The sequence below is a fragment of the Manacus candei genome, unplaced genomic scaffold (assembly GCF_025592945.1).
Source record: "Manacus candei isolate 608988 ecotype Guabito, Panama unplaced genomic scaffold, ASM2559294v1 h1tg000027l, whole genome shotgun sequence".
NCBI lineage: Eukaryota > Metazoa > Chordata > Aves > Passeriformes > Pipridae > Manacus > Manacus candei.
The window spans coordinates 3,610,583-3,636,694 of NW_026138075.1; the positions used below are offsets into that span (position 1 = coordinate 3,610,583).

The 26,112-nt window shown below is 35.6% G+C and overlaps 1 protein-coding gene across 9 annotated transcripts in view; it reads right to left on the reverse strand.

Moving 5' to 3' along the window:
• Positions 1-26,112, reverse strand: part of CSNK1G3 (casein kinase 1 gamma 3) — a 64,965-nt gene that overhangs the window by 14,296 nt on the left and 24,557 nt on the right. For 8 of the 9 annotated variants that reach the window (XM_051789420.1, XM_051789424.1, XM_051789425.1 and 5 more), the window contains 3 exons: positions 18,734-18,803; positions 6,932-7,080; positions 5,391-5,625 (listed from right to left, as the gene is read on the reverse strand). In XM_051789420.1, coding sequence (XP_051645380.1) covers positions 5,391-5,625; positions 6,932-7,080; positions 18,734-18,803 — 454 coding nt within the window. The remainder of the gene's footprint in view (positions 1-5,390; positions 5,626-6,931; positions 7,081-18,733; positions 18,804-26,112) is intronic. The other variant, XM_051789426.1, reaches the window with a different exon arrangement.

A 26,112-nucleotide genomic window follows, 5' to 3' on the forward strand; every position in this document is an offset into this window, starting at 1 on the left:
ACAAATGTTGTATTACGTATTGAGGAAACAGGCAGTATTCAAATCTAAATTTGAGTTCCTCCCTGACACAAGGCAGAAAAACAAAATTATAAAATTGTTTTCACCCAGTATTTCAAAAGACAAAATCACTATGCTTTGACAACAAGAAAAACAGAGTAGGAAATCAAAGTAAAAAAAAAAGATTGTTTGATTTTTTTAAATACAGCAAAGTTAACAAAGTCAACCTGGCTCTGATTTGATCAACACATAATATTGCCATAAATATACTGCATCTGAAGAACAATTATTAATCTTCATATAGATAGAACAACGTACTTCCTATCCCTACCTTCTCATCTGAACACTGAGTAAACACATACTAGCATGATAATTCTATATTTAGCCCATTACTTCATCACACATCTGCCAGCCATATGAGGCTCTTTCATGATCATTTCTCCTTCACTCATTTCCATGTTTCCAATTTCTTTGCCAACACTCTTCTTGTGCTCACTCCTCCACTCTCACTGCCCACTCCTGCCACTTTTCTCAGTGCCCTCTAGACAATTTGATTCTATCTGAATTTCTCTGCCAACCCCACAACATCTCATTTACTGATCACATGCTATCCTGATACAATCACACAGGGTAAGAAGAAAGCAGGAATAAGCTACAGAGTTCTTTTTATGCTGTAGAGTTCTATGCCTCACAGGTTCCAATACGTGAAAGAAATGTTGGCTCCAGTTGCTGGCAGAAATTCTGTGCTCTTTATGAGATAGGGTGGGCATGCAGAAAATGAGTACTTCACAGAATGTTACAAGTGTGCAACAGACGGCCCACCTATGGGCAACACTAAGGTGCAGCCCACAAAAATGCACTGGAAAGTTCTGTTAGGTTTTTGCTAATCCCTCTCTTTCACATTGATTCCTACAAGTTATGCTGATGAAAAATTAACCTACTCTGCTCTAAAAAAAAAAAAAAAAAAGTATTTTATGGAGGCAATGGCTCCTTCACAGAGAATCCTATCTATGAAAGGTGAAACTTTCAATCTTTATCTTGAAATTATTTCAAATTAAGAGGATTTTGGCTTTTTGGTTTTCAGGGTCTTTTTTTTAAATGAGCTTTGGACTGCTGGTGATATTTCTTTAGGACAGTTCTTTGGGAACTACTTCTAGGATACACCATTTGAATTCACAATGCTCTCAAAACTCTGCTACGAGAAAGGATTTTTTGTTTGTTTTAGTTCTAGGGACAGTGATTATTATTTAGAATCCATTTAAGTTCTTCACTGACCAATTTGAGCTAATTAAGAAATAGTAATCAAACACACTTTCCTATGGATGGAAATCTTCAAGATGAGCTGGAGAAACAGGAAAACCAAAGATTATACTGCTATTATTCAAAGAAGGACCTCTGAAAACTGGAAAAAAACTAGCAGTGGACTAACTAGAAGAAAAAAGGATTTCAAGCATCAGCTAGAGGAAGACCTGCTAATGTATACAGATGCTAGTGTATCACAATTTAATGAGATTAAGAGGATATGTTGCCTAAAAGGTAATAAGATCATAAAATGACAAACACACAACAAAGCTTTAGGGCAGATGGTTTCCTCTCTCAAAGTGGTCACCTGAAGCAAGCTAAATTAATAAGAAACCGGTACCTGTTATTTAGTTCATGAACTACAGACAATTATCTCAATTCAAATAGACTGATTTAAATGAACATTAGAGCCTCATTCAGCAGGCTATTCCCAGAAATCATCTTTTTTTTAGGATACACAATAACATAATCATAATATAGTTTATAGAACAGACATTCAGTCTTTAGTAAGCATCCATTATAAACACTACATTCCTCCCCAAAGAAAGTTACTTGGATCAGAAAAGACAGTATTAGCTACCAAGAAGATTACATGGTTAGATACAGAAATGGAAAGTGACAACCTACTTAACTTGAACTATCAGTCGATAAAATTTAGCAAAAAAAAATTTGAAACCTAGAGTTTGTAGTCTTACTAAAAATGATAGGATTTCATACAATAATATAAGGGACAGAACAGCATTCCTTTCTGAAAAAAATAATGAATCCCAAAGTTGATGACTCTGTTACAGAAAAATGAAGTTGCATGACAAGTACACATTGTATGTCATACTGTTGTCTTAAGAATAATGAGGACTTTATGTAAAAAAAAAAAACCCTATTTTCATTTATACCTTTAATTAAGGTGCCCACTGCAGAAGAGGTTGGAGCCCATCTCAGGAACTGAAGGTGCACAAGTCCCTGGGACCTGTTGAGATGCATCTACAAGTCCTGAGGGAATCTCAGGCTAAACCATTAACCATTACATTTCAGAAATTGTTCCAGTTCAGTGAAGTTCCCACAGATGGAAAAAGGAGAAACGTAACCCCCATTACAACAAAGGCAAGAAAAGGAAGACATGGGAAACTACAGGCCAGTCAGTCTCACCTCAGTGCCCGGCAAGATCACAGAGCAGATCCTCTTGGAAACTGTGCTAAGGGACATGGAAGACAAGGAGGTGACTGATGACAGACAACACAGTTTCACTACAGGTAAATCATGTCTAACAAATTTGGTGATTTTGCACACAGATAGAGTGTTGGTGCAGGATGGAAGAGTAACTGACATCACCCACCTGGACTTGTACAAAGCCTTTGACACTAATGTAGGACATCCTTGTCTCTGAACTGGAGATACACTGATTTGACAGATGGAACAAGTGGACAAGGAATTGGCTAGGTGGTTGCACTCTTAAGCTGTTGGGAACAACTCAATATTCAAGTGAAGACCAGTGAGGAGCACCATTCCTCAGGGGTTGGTATTGGGACAGGTGCTGGGTAACACCTTTGCTAGTGATGTGGACAGTGGGATTGAGGGCACCACCAGCAAGTCTGCCAATGAGACAAAGCTGTGTGGTGCAGTGACCATGCTGAAGGGAATGGATGTCATTCCAAGGGATCTGGACACGCTTGAGAGGTGGACCTGTGCAAACTTCATGAAGTTCAACAAGGAAAAGTGCAAAACCTGCACCTAGATCCGGGCAATCCCAAGCACAAGTACAGGCTCGGCAGAGAATGGAGATCAGTTCTGAGAAGGACTTGGTGGTGCTGGTAGATGAGAGGCTGGACATGAGCTGGCAGCCCAGAAAGCCAATCATATCCTGGACTCCATCAAAAGCAGGGTGGCCAGCAGGGAGAGAGAGGGGATTCTGCCCCTCTACTCTGCTCTGGTGAGAGCCCACCTGGAATGCTGCATCCAGCTCTGGGGTTCCCAACATAAGAAGTACATGGAGCGAGTCCAGAGAAGGGCTATGAAGACAATCAGGGAGTGTCTCTCCTATGAAGACAGGCGGAGAGTTGGGGCTGCTCAGCCTGGAGAAGAGAAAGCCCCAGAGAGCACATTACAGCACCTTCCAGTACCCAAAGGGGGCCTCCATGAAAGGTGGAGAGGGACTTTTTACAAGGACAAGAGGTAGTGGTTTCATACTGAAAGAGGGTAGGTTTAGATTTGATCTTAGGAATAAATTCTTTACTGTGTGGGCACCAAGACACTGGAACAGTTTGCCCAGAGAAGCTGTGGATGCCCCATCCCTGGAAGTGATCAAGGTTGGATGGGGCTTTGAGCAACCTGGTCTAGTGCAAGGTTTTTCTGCCCACAGAAGGGGCAGAACTAGATGATCCTTTCCAACCCAGACCATTCTGTGATTAAACAACAATAAACACATCTAACCAGAGATCAAGACTCTACTTAAGGAGTGGAAAAGTCACCCTTGTAGTCATTTACTATGTTCCTGTGTTAATATCAGACATATAAACAAAATTCAGTTGTGTTTTTCAAGTAATTACCAGTTTCATATTCGTGTTTATTTTCTTAAATGAGATAGGGGAATCTTCTTATTTAAGAAGGAAAAAGCTTATTTGATTTTAAAAGTCATTGTGCCACTGTTGAAAATTTTATATTATTCAAAAGTCTATTCTGTCTAATGGAGATGAGAGCCTAGTGTCAAAAATTTAAGTCACCCTAAGCTGACATCAGCTTTCATGCCTGAAAAATACAGTGAATGCTTCCTTTATCTGAGGAGACTGAGCTCCAAAAGCTAAGTCTAGAAAGCTCAAATCCTATATTTGAGGTTCTGGAGCATGTCCAAAACAGAGCAATGAAGCTGGTGAAGGGTCTGGAGCATAAGTCTTTTGAGGAGTGGCTGAGGAAGCTGAGGTTGTTTACATCCTGGAGGAAAAAACAGGCTCAGGGGAGACCTCTACAACTATCTGAAAGTTTAGCCTCTTCTCCAAAGTAACAAGCGACGGGACAAGAGAAAACAGCCTCATGTTGTGCCACAGCAAAGTTTAGACTGGGAAAATTTTCTTCACCAACAGGGTTCTCAAGCACTGGAACACAGGGAAGTGGTTGAGTCACCATTCTGTGAAATATTTTAAAAGATCTGTAGATGTGGTGCTTAGGGATGTGGTTTAGTGATGGACTTGGCAGTCCTGGGTTAATAGTGGACTAAATGATCTTAAGGGTATTTTCCAACCTAAATGATTCTATGGTTATGCTTTATTGATAAAGCACCTTCTTGCTGTCTGAAAAGTGTGAATGGTTTCTCATTTGCCATATTAACAGTCGCACTTACAGTTGAGCTGTATGTATTGTGCAACATTTTTATGACCAATTCAAAGAGCAACCTAATCAGTGATTACCATGCAGTGATAAACAACCAGTTTACACAAATTCAAAGGGGTCAAACCTGTTTTCACTAGAAAACCTCTTTATAACTGGAATAAACAAAGATCTGAGTGCTCATACCTTTTTCCAGGTAAATTTATTCATTCAATAATAACAACTTTCATCTTTATATATATTCTGTCCTTTCATTAGCTCGTTAGCATAACCTTTAAATCCTTATTAACAGTGTAAGCACTAAAAAAAATAATCAAGAAATCAGTATCATATATAAGCTACTTTATTATTTTATGATGCATTTCAAAGAGAACAGAAAACTAGCAAGATACCACTGAAAACCTGTGTTGTTGCAATCTATTCACTTTACTATCTTTAATAAGTGTATCTGCTTCCTGGACACTTCACTCTGCCATGGTATACTTCTAAATGTGAAGATGTTATAATACAAAAAGATATACCCCATCTTTCTTTTACATATATCTAACAAAGATAACAATTCCCAAAACAACACCATGATGATTAGAGATTCAGAAAATATTATTCCCATAAACAGTATTTCCATAAGGACAAACTATATTAGCGCAGTACACAAAACTTGTACTTCTTAATGACTACAGACTGAGAAAAATTACAACTACAAAACAAGATGGTTTATGACAAATCACAGCTGTTGATCAATTCTTGTTTCTGCACTTAAAAAGCACACATACCTTTTCCTAAGTGTGTATTTATACTCATGTATCTAGCTGTTCCTGTAAGGCTCTTGTGTTCTCGATATGGTATGTGCTTCTTTGTTTCTGGATCTACATACTCCTTTGCTAAACCAAAATCTATAATGTGAATAATTTGCTGGGTTTTGTTTCCAGGTCGTCCTATTAGGAAGTTCTCAGGTTTTACATCTCTGTATATCAAGTTCTTTGAATGGACATACTCCATGCGAGAAATCTTTAATAAAAGAAAAAGGGAAAAAAAAACCAAACAAACAACAAAACCAGAAAGTTTAGTTTAAGCTTCAGGTTATCACATTAAAATGTGTTAGAAGCTACATATCTTACATGGAGTTTATATTTAGAAGAAATCACCCCCATCTTAAAATCAAAGGGATATTGTTCTTAACAAGATATCTCCCAGCTAAGATCAATAAAAATTGTACACTTTCCCTAAGCAGATACATCAGTTTGTGTGTTGGAAACCTTCACACTGGACATTAGTCATGAATCATGTATTTAACAGTTTTCTTCTTTAAAAACAGGTGGTACAACTATGTTTTGTGCACATTAAGTAAAACCAGAAACTGTCATCAAGCAGTGAGTAGCAAAGTTTCATGTAGATCTGTTACACATTAGAGGTACAAACAAGAGAAGCACTGAAAGTTCATCACTATGCATATAATTACATTCCAGTTGGATCGCTTTCTATCAAAATTTCTGTATTCAGAAAGGAACAGGAAGTGTTAAATAAAACGGATCTTTGGATCTGTGATAACTTCAGCATTTTAAAAAAAGACCTTGGTCATTTTGGCTGTAAATAAGCTCAATATGTCTATATCTCTGTAGCTGGAGGCCTGTTATACAATTACAGTTGTGTTTTAAACAGCTATTTTTACCCTTCATGAGTAATATTCAGGGAAGTGGAAGTTCAGTATCATTAATATTTCATAAGGACTTATTTAAAACTCATATCATCAAGGTAAACATGCATAGATTTAATTGTCTTTCTTTGCATTTCCACCCACCCTTAGGTCAAAACCAAATAAGGAAATCTTCAAAAAAGACAATAATTCTTCATTGAATGATTTTGTGCTATAATTTCTGGGAGGGTTTGAGGAATCTTTCATGTGTTTGTTTGCTTTCTTGCTTACAAGAATGCTCAGGAAAAATATTTATGCTATTTAGCAGCCTCATAATCCAACTGCTTTTGCGTGCTAGAATTATTTATATTTAATTAAAGTTTTCTTTTTAAAAGAGTATGTCAAACTAATATTCATTATTTCAGGTTGTGACCTGTGAGAACTCCGAGGATGTAATGTAATTATATTCATGCAATGACTCTTGAAAAACTGGAACAAAGTAAATGGAAGTAACATAAGACAGTTTTCCTACTAAAACTGTATCACATGCTCTTTAAAGACCACTGACATCAATTTAAAACATGAGAACTGCAAATCTCTTAAGTTAAATAAGCATTTAATCCATTGCAGACTAATTTAGTTATTCTAGTGAATACTCAAATTAACATCTATTCTACTTACCAACTGTATGGCTATCATAAGAACGGTTTTAAGAGAAAATGTCCTACCACACAAGTCAAACAAATCTTCCAGACTAGGTCCAAGTAGTTCTAGCACCATAGCATTATATTTGCCACATGGGCCAAAATAATAAACCTGAGGTATTCCATCTGTAAAATGAAAATGCAAAGTAATTACAAGGTGTTAAATACGATTAATGAACACACCAATAAAATTCCTACTCGATTTCAAGTTGTTGTGAAGTTATAAATGCACTTTTCACACGAAAGCAAAAATAAAACCTCATACAAACTACAGGTAAAAGATACAACAGGAATAATAAAGATAGTATCATTTTCATTAAATATTTTGTGACTGTTACATATTTGACTCGTGAAAGATATAAACATTTTATAAAAAATAAAAATTAGAACCTCTCTGTTAGGTTTTGGAACAGTAAATTGAAACAGATTTTAAAAAGCTATGAAAAGAGGCTTAAATACGTTCTTTTACCAAAAAAATGGAAAAAAACCCCACCAAAAACCAAAACCCACCACACACTTAAATTAAACCTTTTAAAATAAGGCTATGACAAACCTACATTTAGTAATAAACCCACCTTTTTGTCTGCAGAAATAATTTAAAAACCCAAAAGAGATTAATGAACCAGAGAGTTCATTAATCAGAGGCAGGCAATCCAGAAGTTTGAAAATATCAACAGTTAAAGCCTTATGATCCAATTTTACTTACACCTTTTTGTACGTATGCATTGTGTGACTATTTAATTAAAAATAACTTGGTATCATTGCTTTTATTCATCTTGCACTTTTCATATGCACAGGACATCTTACTCATTCAGCAAAATAAATTTTGTTTATATAAGGAACCTAGCTATTCCAGATTCTTTTTTTGCTCTTCAGTACATATCCTCTGTGTCTCACTTATTTGAAATATTCAGTACTATGAAAATGCATTACTCCTTTCCTGTGAGCTTTTCTACAGTATCCATTGTTACAATTACTGTACTATACAGAAGTACTAAACCTATTTTTAGAATACCTTAATGAAACACTGGATTTCACCTTCATTCTCTGTAGGGCAAATGTGAGTTTAAAAATTAAAACATCCCTAACTCTGGGTGTTTTTTGAGGTCTTGGGTTTTTCATACCTTACTACAGTGCCACTTACACTGAGGGCACAGATTTATAATTGTTTCCACTACAGCTTTGGGGGGAAAAAAAAAAATAAACTGTTTTAGCAAAACTAAAATCAAATGAATGACATGTTTTTAAGAGCATTATCATTAATCTCTTTCCTACAAGTAAGAATAATGAAAGGAGAACCTCTAAAAATTCAGTTTAACTGTTCAGTGTTTTAAGACCAGACCTTCAATTTATTTTAAATATGTGTAATCATACCCATCTCTATACTAATATACTTAACATGCATAATTATACCCATTTCAGAAAGACTTCACAGGAGTAGCTTATCGCTACTAATGAAGGAGTATAGACCATATTGCATACCTCATACTGTATCAGAACATGGTACAAGATAGTGTTCTTCATTTTTTAAAAAAATCATCCCTAATTACCAGATAGATACCTAAAAGACTTGATCTTCTGACTAGGTGAAAACTCCAGAACACTCCAAAATTGTGTTTAACACGTTATAACTTCTGCAAGGCACATATGGAGCATTCTGTCTAAAATTACCCATATTGATAAAATAATTTCATATTAATAGTTCAAAGTACTAGAAATTGGGGGTTTTGGTTATTAATCAAAACAGTCTTACTGCTTTTACTTAAAAACAATAAGCTAATATCATCCTGCTACTTGTATTATCTCTTCACGTCTCTAAATCTCCAGAAGATAAGTCAGAAAGTAACATGATACTAATAAATAGAATCTGAGGTTTTTTCTCCACTATAGAGAAATAAATAATCTCTTCTACATAAATCTTTAAGAGATATTGGTTAAGTTAGAAAAACACAGAAATTCTGATTTTTAGAGAATTAAGAATTTCCTATTTTGTTGACAGGATATTCCAATACGTATTATCAATTAAGAAGATGTATATAATTTCCATTCTGAATTAGTCTGACTTCAATCACTTTCCTTCCACAAGAAGGAACTATTCAAAACTTTTAAGACACATCCCAGTCGTCTTGTTGTGAAATAAAAGTCATTGTTCTTACGTTTCTTGCTAAATAATTCATTACCATTCAATCCTTTCTATTACCTTGACATATCTTCTGGCCCATTCTCAAATATCCTTTATAAAAAGAAGTACTGCTTCCCATTATGTATGGAACTCAGTCATTATCACACAAACATCACTAAAAGTTACAAGTAACTTCCAACTCTTCCACCAAAGAAGAAACTTAATTGTGGCCAAAACAACAGATTCACATACTCTCACTAAATTACCTTACCACTTAAACATCTACTTCCTCTCTAGATTTAAAAATCTGAATACAGCATTCTTATTTTCAGATATGTGTCACATTTGCTTATCCCTAGATGATCACAAGTAAAACACTTTCATTTCAATGATCTCAATTTATTAAAGCCATTTACAATACTTTATGTGACTGCTTTGTGATAAAATTGTAAATCCATTTTAAATCAATATGACTTTGAATACCATTTTAACCTCATGGCAAAAATCAAGAAAGTCGTGACTTTGAAATTAACTATTTGAATATCGCTTGGTTTCCAGTTTCTTTTTCTAGAAAAGTTAACTTTCATTAGCCACCTAAAACATTGCCGCTATACAACACCGGTCTCCAAAATAAGAGACCAAATGCCCTAAAAGCGCATTACTATCCACTGGGGTGCTGGGGGGTGGGGAGAGGGAGGAGGGAGGGAAATAGAAAGATAATTTTGTATTTCCTTTTTTCTAAAACTAAGAAACTAAGCTTTTCTAATATTAAATGCATGGATTCACACTGGAGCTCTCACTAAGTCAGATGGTTGTATCACAGTACACATAGGAGAAATCCTGGCAGATAAGTGGGAATGCAGAGATGTTGACAGTAGTGTACCTGTTTGCTTATTCACTTTTGGCTTACTGTAATTATGTGTGCCCAGTTCGGTGGATTTATGGATTATATTGCCTAATGTTTGCTTAAATGCTTTAGTTTATGTACATGACGTCTAGAAAGTTTTTAAAGCTGACAGATCTGACTTTCCCTATAATGATGAAAGGATAAAAACACCAGAATAAAGAAAACATTACTAGAGTAACTAGAGTTTTCTCTAAGCCAGTCAAGAAACACACTGATGTGATATGCATTATATCTTATTGCTTAGACTGTTTGCTAAATCAGATTCATAAATGCTAGTAAAATACACAAGACTGCTCTTGCAGAACAAGGTGTTCTGTATTCAGCTTCCTATACACTACTGCCTTGAAACTGTATTTTTAATCTTCCCATGTGACAGTTCACTGGACAAAAACAAAAGACCTTAGGTAGATTTGCAGTAACAGTTATCTTTCATGGCACATCCATACTGGTACTCTGTCAAGGACACAATTCAACAAACTGCCACAAACACAAGTATTCTCTACTTAGTCTACAAAATCTGGTGTGAATCCTCTCAAAGGAAGAGATTATAAAATCCAGGGTAGTGCCATATGTGTGTTTTGACTTGAACCAAAGCAGCATATACAGAAGGGCCATACAATATCTCAAAACATAGCACTGTAATGCTCCTGAAACCACGATCATCTATGAACCATAAAACCCTAAACATGGAATGAGACACTGTATCAGCAACACGAATTTAGCACCAAAAAACTTAGACCACATTTCTTATTTGTAAAAATAAGAATATGTTTGCATAAATAAGAAATAGCAGTATAACAGTTAAATCTATTTTCAAGGAAAAAATCTTCTGTAACTAGGTATTTACATTACTAAAACAGAATTACAGATGCATTTTTATTGTCATCTTTATTAAATCAAATATCCATTTATCTAACATGAACTGTTCTGTGAACTGTATCATCAAACCTCCTTTCACAATTACAGCTATCTATTGTATGCTACAAAAACCCCACAATTAATCTCTGAAATCTCTGTGTGATGTCACAATCACCAATATAAATTTTTGCATAGAACCAGGCTTCTTATGACCAGTAATCACTGTTTCTCAGAAATATTATCATGTGAATCTATTATGCAGTTGTCATTCTTACCAGATCTCTTGCATTTATTCTAGGGGAAAAAATTAAATATAAATTGAGAAAATTCTATACATTTCCTTAAGCCAAATGTTAGAAAAGGATTAGTATAAAACAAGAAAAACTGCCAGAAACATTTTTATAGTTTTTGTGGGACTACACATGAAAAATAAATTTGCTATTATCGTCATCTTTCATTCACATAAACATAAATATTAGCATATTCACATTGATAATTGAGCAGCTCAACCTTCCTATTACAGGAATTGTATCAGCAGCAACAAACTCAAAATGGAGTCAGCTTCATCCCAAACTCATAACAAAACCATAGCAGCCATCAGTACACAGATTAACAGCACTTATGAACAGATACCTCTTCAGTCAAGAAATTCAATATTTGATTCAGTTTAAGCACTCTTACAGATAAATTCTTAAATTAAGGATAGAGTATTCTTTTTTAAGATCACCTGCATTAATTTTTATTAATCAGAGATTAAAAAAACTTCAACTAACTGCTTACTGTTTATTCCTCTACATAATGACCTCAGTCAAATTAGAACAAAAGTAATAAAGTAGGACAGTTTCACTAAAAAAATAAATAAATTAAAAACAGCTTTCAATTTAAGAGTAAAGTCTCAGTTACCTACCTAGGTGTATCTCAAAGCAAAGTTCTGAAGTTACTAATAAAATTCACTTCACATTTATACTGCATGACAGTTAGCAAGATATATAAAAATGAGACATCTCAGATACACCTGTAAGAACTCATGAAATGTAATTCATATGTCAACTGAGACTATTCTGAACTGACTTACTTGCTAACTCTGTAGCTCCCAGGTAAGACATTTTATCATTTTATCTTCCACTTCCATTGTTACTGATCATTACAAACATAATACATTTGTTTTAGAAATTAAATAATATACTAAAATCTGAAGCTCCAGTCAATTACTACTACTTTAACTAAGTACTGGGAACAGTCTATGTGCTGCAAACAGATATGTCTGCATACATATCGCATTAGAGTACTCGCAAAAAATCTTTTCAAACTCACTTCAAACCCCCAATAACCTCCATAATTCTTATCCTATAATAACAGTGTGGGCAAGATACCAATCCCAAAATATTTTGCAAATATAGAATGAGCTAAGTTATTTTTAATTGTATAAATTGAGCTACAATTTGTTTCTAGCACTACCCTAAAGGAGACTTGTTATTGAGATACTTCCTCCTGATATGGCAGAATATCAACCTAGTAAAATAAGTTACAGTCTATCAACTGAGAAAGAAATCAAGAAAACATAAAGCTGAAAATTTTGTCCTAGGAAGAGTTATAGCAAAACACAGATGTTGACACACTCTGATGAAATCAAGCTGTGCTACATTTTCATCCAGAGGCTGAAGTGAAAGGCAAGGTGGCTATGGCCCAGGAGATTAATTAAAGGTGGTATCCCATTGCCTTCTCCCAGCAACAGATCAAAAAAAAAAAATCACCCGTAATTATCTTGAATACAAAAGATAGCCTGTCTTTTAGTGCTAATATCTGCTTCACGCATTCTATATCCTGAATAGAGGTGTACAAAAAATTGCATAGGTATCACGGCACACTTGGGTCTCATATACACCAGCTAACACTGGTCTGAAGTGAAATTATATGACGAATCACAATTTTGTTACCATGAATGTTTTTGTCTTTACCTAGAAGAAAAAGCACTAAACACTGAAGTACTGAACCTCATTCTTGGCCTTCAAACCATCAAATATTTCCAACACAGAGAACAAGGAAAAAAACATAAATAGCAGCATTTAAAGCTGTGTACCTCATAACAAAGAAGCGTTCAGTCTCTAGCCTTAAGGCACTCTGCCCCTCTCAAAATCAGAAATTCAGAGTATTTCAAAGTCACATTGCTACATTCCCAAACCAAAACACAATTGTCTGGCAAATCCTGACATGCTTTAAAAGCTAAAATAAATATTCTACTGAGCTTGACTACCAAAATGGAGCAGACTCCACAGCTCTGCATCAGCAGCTGACCACCACGCACAAATGCTTTGTACTTCCCTGCCTGCAGCGCCTCAGGATTACCTACAGACCTGTTCTTACTAGCCAATATGTACAAAAGTGATCTGGTAACGTTTCTGTACCTTCCAAAATCACATTATGCCTGCACTGCAATCTTCTTCAACCACTAACCCAACAGCAACTTTTTGACTACCGCTGTACAAGTACTATGATTCTGTTGTGCCAAAGACAGGCTCTCACAACCTCAAAACCAAAAAGTATACTTTTAGATAGCAATGCAGAGCACATTAACCACATGCCTGTTGGTAGCGAATCACAAAAAGACTCACAGACAGAATGCAATACTTAGCATTCACTTCACAGTGGTCATAGCCTTTTGAAGTATAACACCTTTTTCTGTAGTACACAAATATGTATTTTATACATTTACTGGTCAATAGTCACCCTGTAAGTTTTTACAGATTTTAGAGTGGAAGTGTTAACTAGATTTCAGCTAAAAGAACATAAGTACAAAAGTTAAGAAAAATAAGATATGATTTACAATACTGAGCATCTGCCTTCTCTGAAATACTAATACAGCAGTTTGACCAGTAGGATAATCAACAGCTGAACAGATCTTTGTCTCTTTTAAAAATGGCCTCAAATGAAAGAATAAAAATCTAACAGTGGATACCCCTCATTGCTCTAGACAGGTACTATAGTAAGTCTGTTTTAACAGCACCACAGGGACAGGAGCTCTACTAAGATACCTTAAGCAGCAGAAGCTCCTGCCATTCCTTTGTTCCACTTATCAGATGAGTAAGTACAAAAGAGTCTTCACTTACTTGGAAAGACTCGCAGCCATTATGATAACCACTCCTTCATTAAGACACGTTAGAAAAATTAGACAACAAAAAGTCGAATAGTTTTTACACTCTTCAACACATAACACATGATTTCTTTAATTTACTGACTGCTTTCTGCGAAAGGGAACTGTACCATACTGTAAATGCCTAGCTGTTAAAGAATTAAAACATTTTAAGTTTTCACCAATAAGGGCTTTTTTAACTGAAAAAAAAAATCCCACATTAAAAACCTCAGTTTTACTCAGTACTTTTTTGCTGTAGTCAAATTGAGGCAGCAGTTACTGTTTACCCCTCTCCTCCTCAGCCCCTCCTAGGAAATTGAATTTAAGTACAGTTAAATTATGGGCATACCACATGAAATACACCTACAGCTCATCTTCTAATTGTACAAAGAAAGACTGATAGTATAAAAGATGAATTCAGAAATCAATAAAAAATACAAAACTGTTTTCTATTAATTCCAAAATTCTCAGTGCAATTTCAGGTAAGAATTCAGCAATAGTTTTATTTGTAGTACTGCGCTTTTGGTAACATATCAGTTTTTCTTACAATTCATACTCGAATATTCAAGAAAATACACATTTAACAAATTTTATTAGAAGATATTTTAAATTCCATCAGTATGCCGCTCATTCAGTTGGCTAGAAATTTCTACATACTGACTGTATGACCTCAAACTTCAGGAGGAAAACATGCTCATAGCTACTGAATGACAACATTATGTCAGAAAAGAAAAAAGCTAAAGGAAAGCTAAATAATGATGAGACTAAGATAAGCCACATCTTCAGACTAATTTAAGAACTATTTTTAATAAGTTTTAGGTCTATTTGCATGAATAATTAATAATGTTTCAAAAAAAACCCAAAAGTACATAAAATGTTTCCTGTTTAGGAAAGATTCTTCACTTTTCTTTTTCCTGACAAACACCTACAAGATACTGCACATTCACAGGCACATCAATAAAAAGTTCATCATTCATGGCTGGGCTTCGCGAACGAAGATTTAGGAAAGGCTCTATCCACATTTGTTACAAGCACGCTGGTGGATAACAAGGCCAATGCAAGACAGACATATCCGATTGCAAAAGGTACAACAGAAAGACTCCTTAGGAGGTATAACTCCTTAGGAGGTATAATCAATAAAAAGTATATTTAAGAGTAAAACCTTCTTTATGAGCAGATTCTCTGCAAAGGAATACATTGAAATGTTAATAATTATCCATGCAAGTCAAGAGCACTTTTTATTAAATACAAAGAATTAATACAGTTTAAAAGTCCTGTATATAAAAACTGTATATCTATCATATTTTATGTCTATTTTTTCCCTTATTCTCTCAGAGAGAACTATAAAAGATCCCTCCAAATTTTTTTCCATTCAAGCATGTCTTCCATCTTCATGGCATTCAAAACAGAGAAAAGCAAGATTCTTTCCACAGAAATTAATAAAATATATTAAAAAAAAAAATCTAAGCCACGAGGTCACTAGAAAAGAAAGAAAAAGGGATATTATAAGAATAAATAAAGAGATTTGCAGTAGACAAATACTGGCTTGAGACAAGGGAATACCAAGAAAACATACAATTTCAAAATGCTACTTCTTCCTACTCTTCAAGGAGGTCCACAAGATCAGAGGAAGCACAAAGGAGTTCTGTTGAAAAGGGTTGGAAGGTAAAATAACCTGTAATCCTAATAACAGTTTCATTATTTGCTTTCAGGGAGATACTGCAGGAAAATAACCTCATTTTCTTCCAGAACTATTCATTGCCATGTTAATGCCACTCCCTCCTCCCCATGCCATCTCCAAACACGGTGGGATTTCACAGGGGCTACAGGAATTTTATCCCTTAAGCATCAGGTTATTTCACACTAAGCACAAGTCAATTTGCAGCATAAACTGAGAATTCAGAAAATAATGGTTCTGCTTACAAGAGTGGGAAAGAAAGGGAGTACTACTCCCTTTTCTCCAGTTGCTTCTGAAACTATAGTAGTCACTTGTTATTAATATACATGAATACATGTAAACATGAGAAGGGGAAGCACAGTTCTGTACAATTAAATGCAAAATACCCAGTCCACACAGTTATAAAGCTATCAACCAAACTACAAAAAGGTTGTCTGAATAAACAAAAACTACTAAGGAAAAGATTACTTCATTGTAATTAAGAAAGTCTGCAAATGTGGATTTTTAGGGACTTAAAAGCCAGAAGGCTTCAGATAATTGTGACTGCTAGTGTGGTGAGTAATTATGTACCAGAGAAACCTCCCATCTGCTCACAATTACCATACTTGAAATTTCTTCCAGCAGTAAAAACTACTTTTATACCTCCTATGATAGACTCTTCTGCAACTTGCACACTGAAGATCTACTTTTCTTTAATCTACTTTTAATCTACTTTTCTTTAATCCTTTAATCTACTCTTGCTCTGACAAAAGTACAGCACTGCCCGTAAGGCAACACTGTCCTCATGGATAGATCTAGCATAAGATTTTTTAATATCTCATGTTCTAGGAAGGATTAGCTGCTTCCTGAATTTATCACTTGGTCCACCAATTTTCCAACACTATGTTTTGCAACTGTTCATGTGACAAAATTTCTTAAATCCATGTTTGATAGTAAACAAGCATCTTATGAAAAATCAGTAAACCAACTGCCACAGATTACATGAGAACAGAAAATACATAATACTGCAACTTTTTTTCTTGAAGAATCTTAGACTGCTTGACTTCCTGGGCTTGAGGACCCAACTCCTGCAAAGACGGAAAAAGAGACTGCTGCAGCAAGGTAAGGAATCAGCAATTTTTTCAACTTCTAAGTAGAAGATAGGAAAAAGAATATTTCTTCTCAGTGAGCCTTTACCACAAGCCTCAAGTGTGTACCTGAGAAAGGCTGAGAAAGGAGCTTTCAGGGTTCTGTATGTGCTGGGGCAGGCTTTCACTTTTGAATAAAAGCAGGTTACTGCAAAAACAGAGGACGTCTAAGACAAGGTTCTTCATAAATATTGATGAAGCTCAGTAAGTCACCAGCTTTATCTTTATCTTACTTTATTCAGTAAACAAAAAGGTATACAAAGTTACATTCACTAATACATTTTTTTACCCAAGAAATATTCCCATTAGGGTTCCTACCTCTGAGAAGCACTGTCTAATTTCTGAAGTCTGAACTAGAAATTACGGCTTTATTCTTACCTCCAGTACACAGCTCCTTTCCAATTTTAGATAGTTACACCTTGGTTTTCACAGCTTGGTACAGTCCCTAACTTGTGGGTTGCCATTACCCATTAGTTAAGTACTTAGGATCTCAGCTTTGCACTTATTAGCTATTTCACTAGTCTATCTAGGGTATGCTGACAATTTATAACTAACAAAAGAACACCCAGACATCATATTCTGATGACATTCTCCAATTAGCAAGCATTTAAGACTCAACATTTTGACTAGCCATCTGCAATTTTATCTTCCATCTATGAAGAGGAATAGACCATGTCATGTCTTGCAAAGAGCTGTCTCTAAAGATTCCTGGTTGCAAAGCATTCATCCTCAGAGCATCAAAAAAATTTTCTATATAAATTGAACATATTAGAAGGTAGGTTTCACCAGAGAAAGCCTTTAAAGAACATAAAAAAATGTTGAAAGCTACTAAATTAGAGAAACCCTATCCAGGCCACTGCAGCAATGAACATACGATCCTGAATTTTAAGTAAAAAAGTGAAAGTGGTATTTAAAAAGTATTAAAAGTCATTATAATGCACACACATTCAAGGCAACAAAATGAAAGTGGTATTCCCTGACTTTCAGATATGACTTTTAATCTTAAATAGCATTTTATACCAGTTTAAGCATAACTAAAATCAGTCACAAAATCCAGGCTGCCTTTGCTAAAAAAACCACCTGAGCATGCATGTAAAAAGCCAGTTAGTAGCCCATTTATACTATAAACTTCTATATTAGTAAAAAATGGGAATATAGCTAACTACATGACCTACTCTAGGAATTAAAGGAACATTTTCAAGGAAAAGATATAAGGTTTTTTTCCTAGGTTATAACTGATTTAGAGAATATCTGCACTCACTTTCCTAGTTTAAGAAGCTTCACATCTTGCTAACTAATTATATGCAGTTTTGTGAAAGGCACAAAAATATGTGAGAAGTTTTAGGTATTGCTCACCTATAAAAGCAAAAGGTGACAATTGGATCATTCAGGCGACCATCATAAGAGTACTTCTGGGTATAAAAGCACCAAGGGGAGCGAAATGAGAAATTCAAATATTAAACTGCATTTAAACTTTTTACAGAAGTATTTAAGAGGTTTAAAACTAGCAAGCAGCAATATATACTGTACCAACGAAAGTGAAGTAAAGCTAACTTGAGTCTGAAGCTATTGAAGTATCACAGCAACTTTAAATAAAAATATGTGATTAGTAATCAGCAGTTTGGAGATCTGCAGTGTTTATTCAAAGAGAATGCACTGGGAATAGTCTCAGACTACTTAGTTTAAGGCATACCCATATGCAGACAAACGCTGTGACAGCTAAGGTTCATTAAATAGTCAGGATTCCATAAACACATTTTAAATTAAAGAATAGAACAAAAATGTGTTACAACACTTGAAAAAAATTATACATTAATCCACTCACTCATGGGGCTTCTTTCTGCTTTAAGTAACTAAGAACACTTTATAAAGTAGATTTATACCCTAAATCCAAAAACTTCTGTCAAAAATTGAGTCTGGATTACATCACAGTAAAATGCGTAACACTCCTTTTTACCTCCAGATCCTAGCTGCTTGTAGAATCTGTATTCCAAATGTAGCTGTGGTGCTCTCGACTTCATTGGCTCCTGATTTAAAAACAAAAACAACATTTAAAATAAAGCCTAAAAACTAATATACTAACTTACTACCAGCCAAACTAGCCCTGCTGTTTTCAAGCCACGTAGAAAGTTTGAATGTTTTTTCCAAAATTACTGGTAATTAAGAAACCAAGAAAATGAAGCCTCCCTCGGGTGACACTAGTGCATAAAGGGCCAATTATAACTTGCATGGCTCCACTGGACCGGCATCCAACATGCAAACCAAAGCACAGACCCACAATGGAATACCTAAAAAATAGCATGGCACTCCAAAGCATGTACGTGTTATGACTTGCAGTTCTCAAAAACTGACATTGATATGCAACTTAACAGCTTGAAAAGACTCTCCAAAAACCTATTCCACAATAAATGTATCCTTATTAAAAAATGTTTTATCCTAGGATCTTAACAAAAAATACCGAATCCTTTCACCAAATAGTAACAAGCTTAGCAGAAACTGAGTATCACCATCCTAAACTATAAATCCAAAATAAAGAAAAGCCCCAGAATAAGTTTGTAGTTTAAATCTTGCCTTTTTAAACATAATTTATGTACACTAATGAAATCTTAGTTCTGTGTTCGACATGTTAGCATGTCAAGTCTTATAGATCAGCACTCCTAGGATGAAGCACAGGAACACACAAATAACCTAAACGAAAGCCCTAACTTCTTGAGTATCTCCCTTTGCAAATTAAAGGTACTTTACCACAAGATTCTTGAAGTAATTTCCTAGGGCATCTTTTGTTTAGTTTCTTGTGATATGTAACACAGTCTTAAGGTTAAGCTGAGCCAGGGGAGATTTAGGTTGGACATTAAGAAGAATTTCTTTACTGAAAGGGTGATTAGATATTGGAACAGGCTGCCCAGGGCGGTGGAGTCACCATCCTTGGAAGCATTTAAAGAAAGACTGGATGTGGCACTTATTGCCAGGGTCTAGTTGACATGGAGGTGTTCGCTCATAGGCTGGACTGAGTCTCAACAGTCTTTTCCAATCTAATTGATTCTGTGATCTTCCAATGCACCAGTGATAATTTGGACATTATCTGTGCATTATATTACACAATCTGTTACTACTAGAATTGCAGCACATACTTGGTAAGTCTTTTAATATAGCTAGCAGCAATAACTGATAATGCTGGATGTCAATTTTCTGGAAAAGTTTGGGCAAGGTGCTCATCATTTTCCTCACACAATCTTCTCCAGAAGCTATGAGTTTATCGACCTGTGTTGTTTCCTAATGTCATATCCAGGGCATAAGAACTATGAGCTCATGTGCAATCATGAGAAACTTAGTCCTCTTTCTCAACCCATCTCATTCAAACACTCTGGTGTTTCCAATTCCTGTCAAAGTCCCTGTCAGTAAATCGATGTTGCCAGGATGCCAAAGGTTGATGCCTAAAAGTAAAGAAAGACCAATGTAACAGGTTCTGCAAAAAAGAAATAGAATTTACTATATGCTTTTTATGCTTCAGAGCATTCATCATAGCTGAACACTGTCATCCTTTCCAAAGGAGTGAGAAAGAACTCTCTAAAAAAGACAGTGTTTATCCTTCAAAAAATTAATTACTAAGCAAGACTACCTGGGCCTCCAGACAATTCTACTTAAAATTCATGAGAAGCACACATGAAATTTATGATCAAGTATTGAAGACAGATATTCTCAAACAAAACTCTTTACTGTAAACGTGAGCCTAAGCAAATCAGTGCAACTATCAACCTTTAGTACTCAGCTTTCAGAGGTATGAGTAAATCCATTATAATGCATTTATTTAAACATTTTAACCGTTCACAAAACTACGCAAATTTAGCTACTAGTTTGCCTGCAGCAGTGTTATAAAAGTCTGTTAGTTATAAAATAAATCACTCTCTACATAGTGTCTAATTAAAAGCTGTGATTCTGCCTGCTATAAGGAAAATATTTTATTCCACAAAACTCTGCATGTCTGCTGATTATAATAACACAAGACACTGGTTTAATTAAGTTTAACTTTGTTCAATTATACAGTTTTGCCTCAATCGATAGTACGTTAACAACTTAATAGCCTCTCAATGCTGTAAGATGGTCCCATAAAAAGGATGAAAAATAGTTTGTATGTATTAAATTTACAAGAATAAATGTACACAAAAAGTTGTTTTAGGGAAAAGAAACACCTTCCAGTTTTTGACACACACGTCTACTTCTTCATGAGCACTGTGTGTTCTGGTCATCTGCAGGAAACAGTCCTGATAAGCCTCCAGAAGGCAATGTTCTATAACAGTCAAGCAAGTCTACTTGACAACTACATAACAGCCAAAGACTAAAGTTAAACTTTGAGGGACAATTAAATAATTTTACTCCCTGTAGTGAAGGGGAACAAAATGTGGTAATATGTACTTGCATTCCATTTACTAGATGGCAGCCTTTAGGAATTGCCTTATTTTTGTAAGGACGTTTAGATATCTTCCTGTAACTCCAGACATGCAAAAGAAATACATCAACTTGTTCAACAAAACATGTGAAAGGGCAAGCATGATAAGCTCTTCACCTACAATTTTCTTTTCTACAAGAATAAAAAAAGAAATGGCAAAACACGATTCTTTATTTTTATTAGTGTTTCGGTACATTTCGGCATGTAAAAATAAGCTTGGGAACACATAACTCTTCAAATATCATGTTAATCTCAGAGGACTTTGAAGTCAATTTCTCTGCTTACCAAAAGAAACTAGTGTATTTTGTTTTACTTACATAAACTCAGGTCTTCACTAAAGTATCCTGAAAGAACTGTTCTGAGATTTGCAATGTTTCTGTAAATGACCTTCCCTACACTGCTTTTATATTCAACTCTAATTATTTCAAAGCTTCAGTATTAAAACCTAGACACCTTCTTTTCTCTGCAAAAGATCATTTCTCTCTTAACAAGGGACACGGGATCTTGCTCCCATCAAAGAATCAATGGGCAGTTTACTAAGCCCCAGTTACCTGAGCAACAGAAACAACAGCTCCTCAGTTTATCAGACAGGGTCTTCTGAGCCAAGTTTTTTCCTTCCTATTTTTCTTTTGTGGGATGTTTATATGTTCAAATAAAAGGATAAAGACACCTGAAATGTGAAATCTGTTTCAAGTCCATGATGTATTTTTTCACAACTATTTTTGTCCCAAATACTTAGGATAAATTACTATACCATTTTGAAGACGTCACTGCCCTTCTAAAGGGCTCTGCAAAAGCAGTGTACTTGAACTGTAAGGTCTGAAGTTTTCGAGAACTCTGATAACCCAAAGCACAATATCAATAATCAGCTTTTCATGTTTTTAAGTCAGTCAGTGGGAACTCCTGCTCAGTATATGGGCATACACATGGGCATACACATGGGCATACACATGGGCATACACATGGGCATACACATGGGCATACACATGGGCATACACATGGGCATACACATGGGCATACACATGGGCATACACATGGGCATACACTGGGAACTACTGCTCAGACTCTCTGCCTCACACTTCCATAAGCAATGGCAAACAAAAACTATTTTCAGGTAAAAAATTCTTTTGTTACAGGAAAAGACCAGTCTCTTAAACAGACATGCACTAGGATTTAGATTTACTACAACCTCCTAAAGAGATGCTGAAAAGTATCATTCTAGACTGTGGTAATTCCTTGAAACCAAAAAGAGGAGGAAGAAAGCATTCTAATCTTGAAACCAAGTGCAATCTTCTTTCCAAACACACCTCACTTATTTTAGCAATTCAAATCTTAACAGTGGACTAATGAATCAGTGCCTTAAAGATTACAGTTTAAAGGCAGCAATGACTACTTTGTAACTTGCTATCTTTCACACAAAGAAAGAAAAACTGACTTATTTCCAGAAGCAGCTCTGTGGAGGACCAGGTATAACCATGTTTCGTCTCAAACATTGTGACCGTTATAACAGAAAAAGTGTCATTGGAAGAGAGGGCCCCATGGAGGTGGGGCAGCGCTGTTCTGAGCCACCTTCCTGCTCTCCCTGAGACTTGTGCTCAGTCCCGCGCCTCAAGTCACTCCCCGGAGAAGGGCTTAAAGGGCTGGCTGTGCATGCATGAACTAAACGGCAGGAAAGGTCTAGATTGCACAAGAGCCTGCACAATGTTAAGTATAAAAGGAGTCAGACTGGCCCCTCTCACTCTCTTTCTCATTTTGTCATGCTATCCCAGCTCCAGACCATCCACACAGCAGGACCAACACAGAATCTACAGACAAGTGAATTTCTTTTTTCTCTCTCTTTTCCACCTTTATTTCTCTCCTCCCTTGCTTTGCATGGGAAAAGCACAGCTATCATATTCTACCCCATACTGAAGTTTGTTGTGGGAGTGGTGAGTTGTGGAAGTGTGCTGTGGGTCAGTAGCCAGCACCTCTGAGAACTGAAATGGAGTGTTGTGGTTTGTGAGTCAGCACGTTTGAGAAGTTTGCTGTGGGAGTTGAGAGCTTATTGAAGTGTACTGTACAAAATTAGGGGCTTGTTAGCCACCGCTTTTAAGAAAAGTATTGTAAGAATTTAAGGGCTTGTTAGCCAACACCTTTGGAGTCGAAGCAGTGGGCTGGTTGCCAGAATTAAGGCAACTGTACAATGAAGCACAAGAGCTCCCTGACACATGACCTGGTGTCTTTGTTCAGCCCAACAAGGATTAACAGTAAACATCCTAGCCCCTACTGGTGGATCATGACAAGCTCAAGCAGAAGTTGTTTCTTTTAGTTGGTATTTTTTTAGTGTTTAAGTGTCCTGCAGAGGAGGTAAGTTCGGGCAATGGAGAAACCTGTCGAAGGGAGAAAAGAATGAAGGAGAGAAAAAAGCTGAATAGGAGGTTTAAGTCAAATACAGGGTCATGTAATAAAAGTAGTGAATCTAACAATAAATAAAGAAGTGAGCAGGAAAGGTAGGGTTCATATATACCAAATAGTTACTGCTAAAGGACTACCCAACCACAAGAAATCAATTTGTATACTAATAGATCAGCAGAAACATACAAACACCACTACACAGTGCACAACTGATAAATTCCAGCTCTTAAGAGTCTCATTCTAGTTCTTAAAATAGTCTATTCTAACTTAACTTGAGTATCTCCCCAACCAGAACAGGCCATAATGAAAGAAGCCGGATTAAGAGTAAGATTCTGGAACTGTAGCTGTTTTACCACAATAAATAATGTATTTACATATTAACATTATACATTAAAATGCATACACTGTATGACCCTTGGGCCACACATAGAAAAAATTATAAACTATTTTGTTACGCAAGTCCTGAAGTTGCCACAAGCATCATTAAAAGGAACATTCTTGTATAATTTCATCCATGAGGGAAATATTAATTCAACACAATGAAAAGGTTAAGTCAAAACAGTCAAACGCTTACTTTAACATTAGAAGTACTCCTGAAAGCTGCTGTATAAACCCAGAGAAACCCACACAGTCCTCCTGTACTGGTATATAAGGTTACCATTGATACACAAAACATCAGGTATAGGACATGTCTTGCTGCTCACAAGACAACAGTAGGTCAACAATGGAATGCTACCACAAGGAATTCAAACACATTTTTACGATACAGCTGGAGAGATTATCACAACCATACCTGCCAAGAGTAACTGCTCAAACTGTAATACATACACAATTGAAGTAACCCCATTCAAGAAGGCTAAAGTTGAACTACAACAGATGCAAAACTGAGAGGAAATTAAGTGTGCTTCATTTAGGATAACAAAACAAAGACTAGGCATAGGCTTAACGACTGCTTTCAAAGCACAGAACTAGTAAGTGCCAGAGAAAAACTCTAAGGTTTACATTTCAAAAGGGCAAGGATGGTGTGCCTCGAGCAAGTACAACCTACCTAACTGTTAGAATAAAGTCCTGGCACTGCCTCAAATAGGAGAAACAGAATAAGTGCAAAATCCAACTAAATCCTACAGTTTGATGCAGTGCTTTTAAAAGACTGAATCTTGTGACCAAATCCTTTCCAATTTGGAAACAAGTTTAAAAGATCTGAAAGTTATACTGAAATAAAGCAAACCATGGAGAACCATATTAAAAGAACCCACTAGTTCTACTGGCTAATAAATGTATTTTTGTCTTACAATGATGATGCAAACTCCAGTGTTGATTTTCACTATGATTCCTTCCATCTGCTTTTTATTGCAAAGATACTACAGCCTTTCACAAGCTAAGGTAAGAGGACAATTCCAAAAGTTAACTTCATATTCAGAGTTCTTTAAGCAGTAGTAGTAAATTACACACATGTTTTACTATACTGGTTCTTTTGTGACTTTAAGTTACACAAAAAAGTTACTTCAAGCTTTTTGATCAGCTGGAAACAAACAGCTATAAGACTGAGCTATTGGGAAACCAATACAGTAAGTGTTGCTACTGAACAGTATCTTTTGACAATTGAAATGGGTTTAAATGGTAGCCAAGTTTACTAAGTTACATATAATAAAAACGGTTTTACCAAAACTGATCAGATTAAAAAAGTTCTCTTGCTCTACATCAAGTAATTAGTGTTCTAAAAAAAAATCACTGTCTTGCAACATATTTCTAAGTACGCTTTGTAGTAAACTGGCTTTAGCTAGAAGAATTCTCAAACTATTTTCAAGTTGCACTGGATGTACAGAATAAGTTCAAGAAACATTAAAACAAAATGAGTTTTAATCTGATATAATGCATAATAACTCTCAAAACTGTATTCAATGTTGCTATTTCAAACCATAACTTGTATGTTTTTAAAACTTTAACTACTCCCAAAGTAAATATTTTACTAAGCAAGGACAGTGACAGGAGTATTTTTCAGAAGCTTATTATGTTTGTAATGATTTTTAGATTTCTCATCTAAAGCCATGCATTTCTGTTTCCACATACCTTTCACTTTATGAGACCATACTGTACTATGAAAAAAGTTCTGTTCTACTGCAGCAACAAGAAATTAACTGGAGTCCTAAAATTCCTTCAGTGATAAAAAGTAAATAACTGAATTTCATCGTCAAATACTTTGGTTATGAAAACAGTAATTTACCAAGAAGTTTAAAGTATCCAAAAGCAAACTATGACATTACAAGAGTAGTTCTGATGAAAGATTGAGAAAAGCAGAACAAGAATACATTAACAAAACACCCAAATTTACCACGTTTCCAAGTGAAAGAAACATTACACAACATTGCAAATAAAACGTGTCCACCAAAAGTGATGTGCAAATACCAACAGATAAAGAGGAAAACTGTTTGGAGCAGGAGTAAGGGCATTAAATTACATGCAGTCTGCAGAATTGCTGGAGTTTCTCTCTAGTC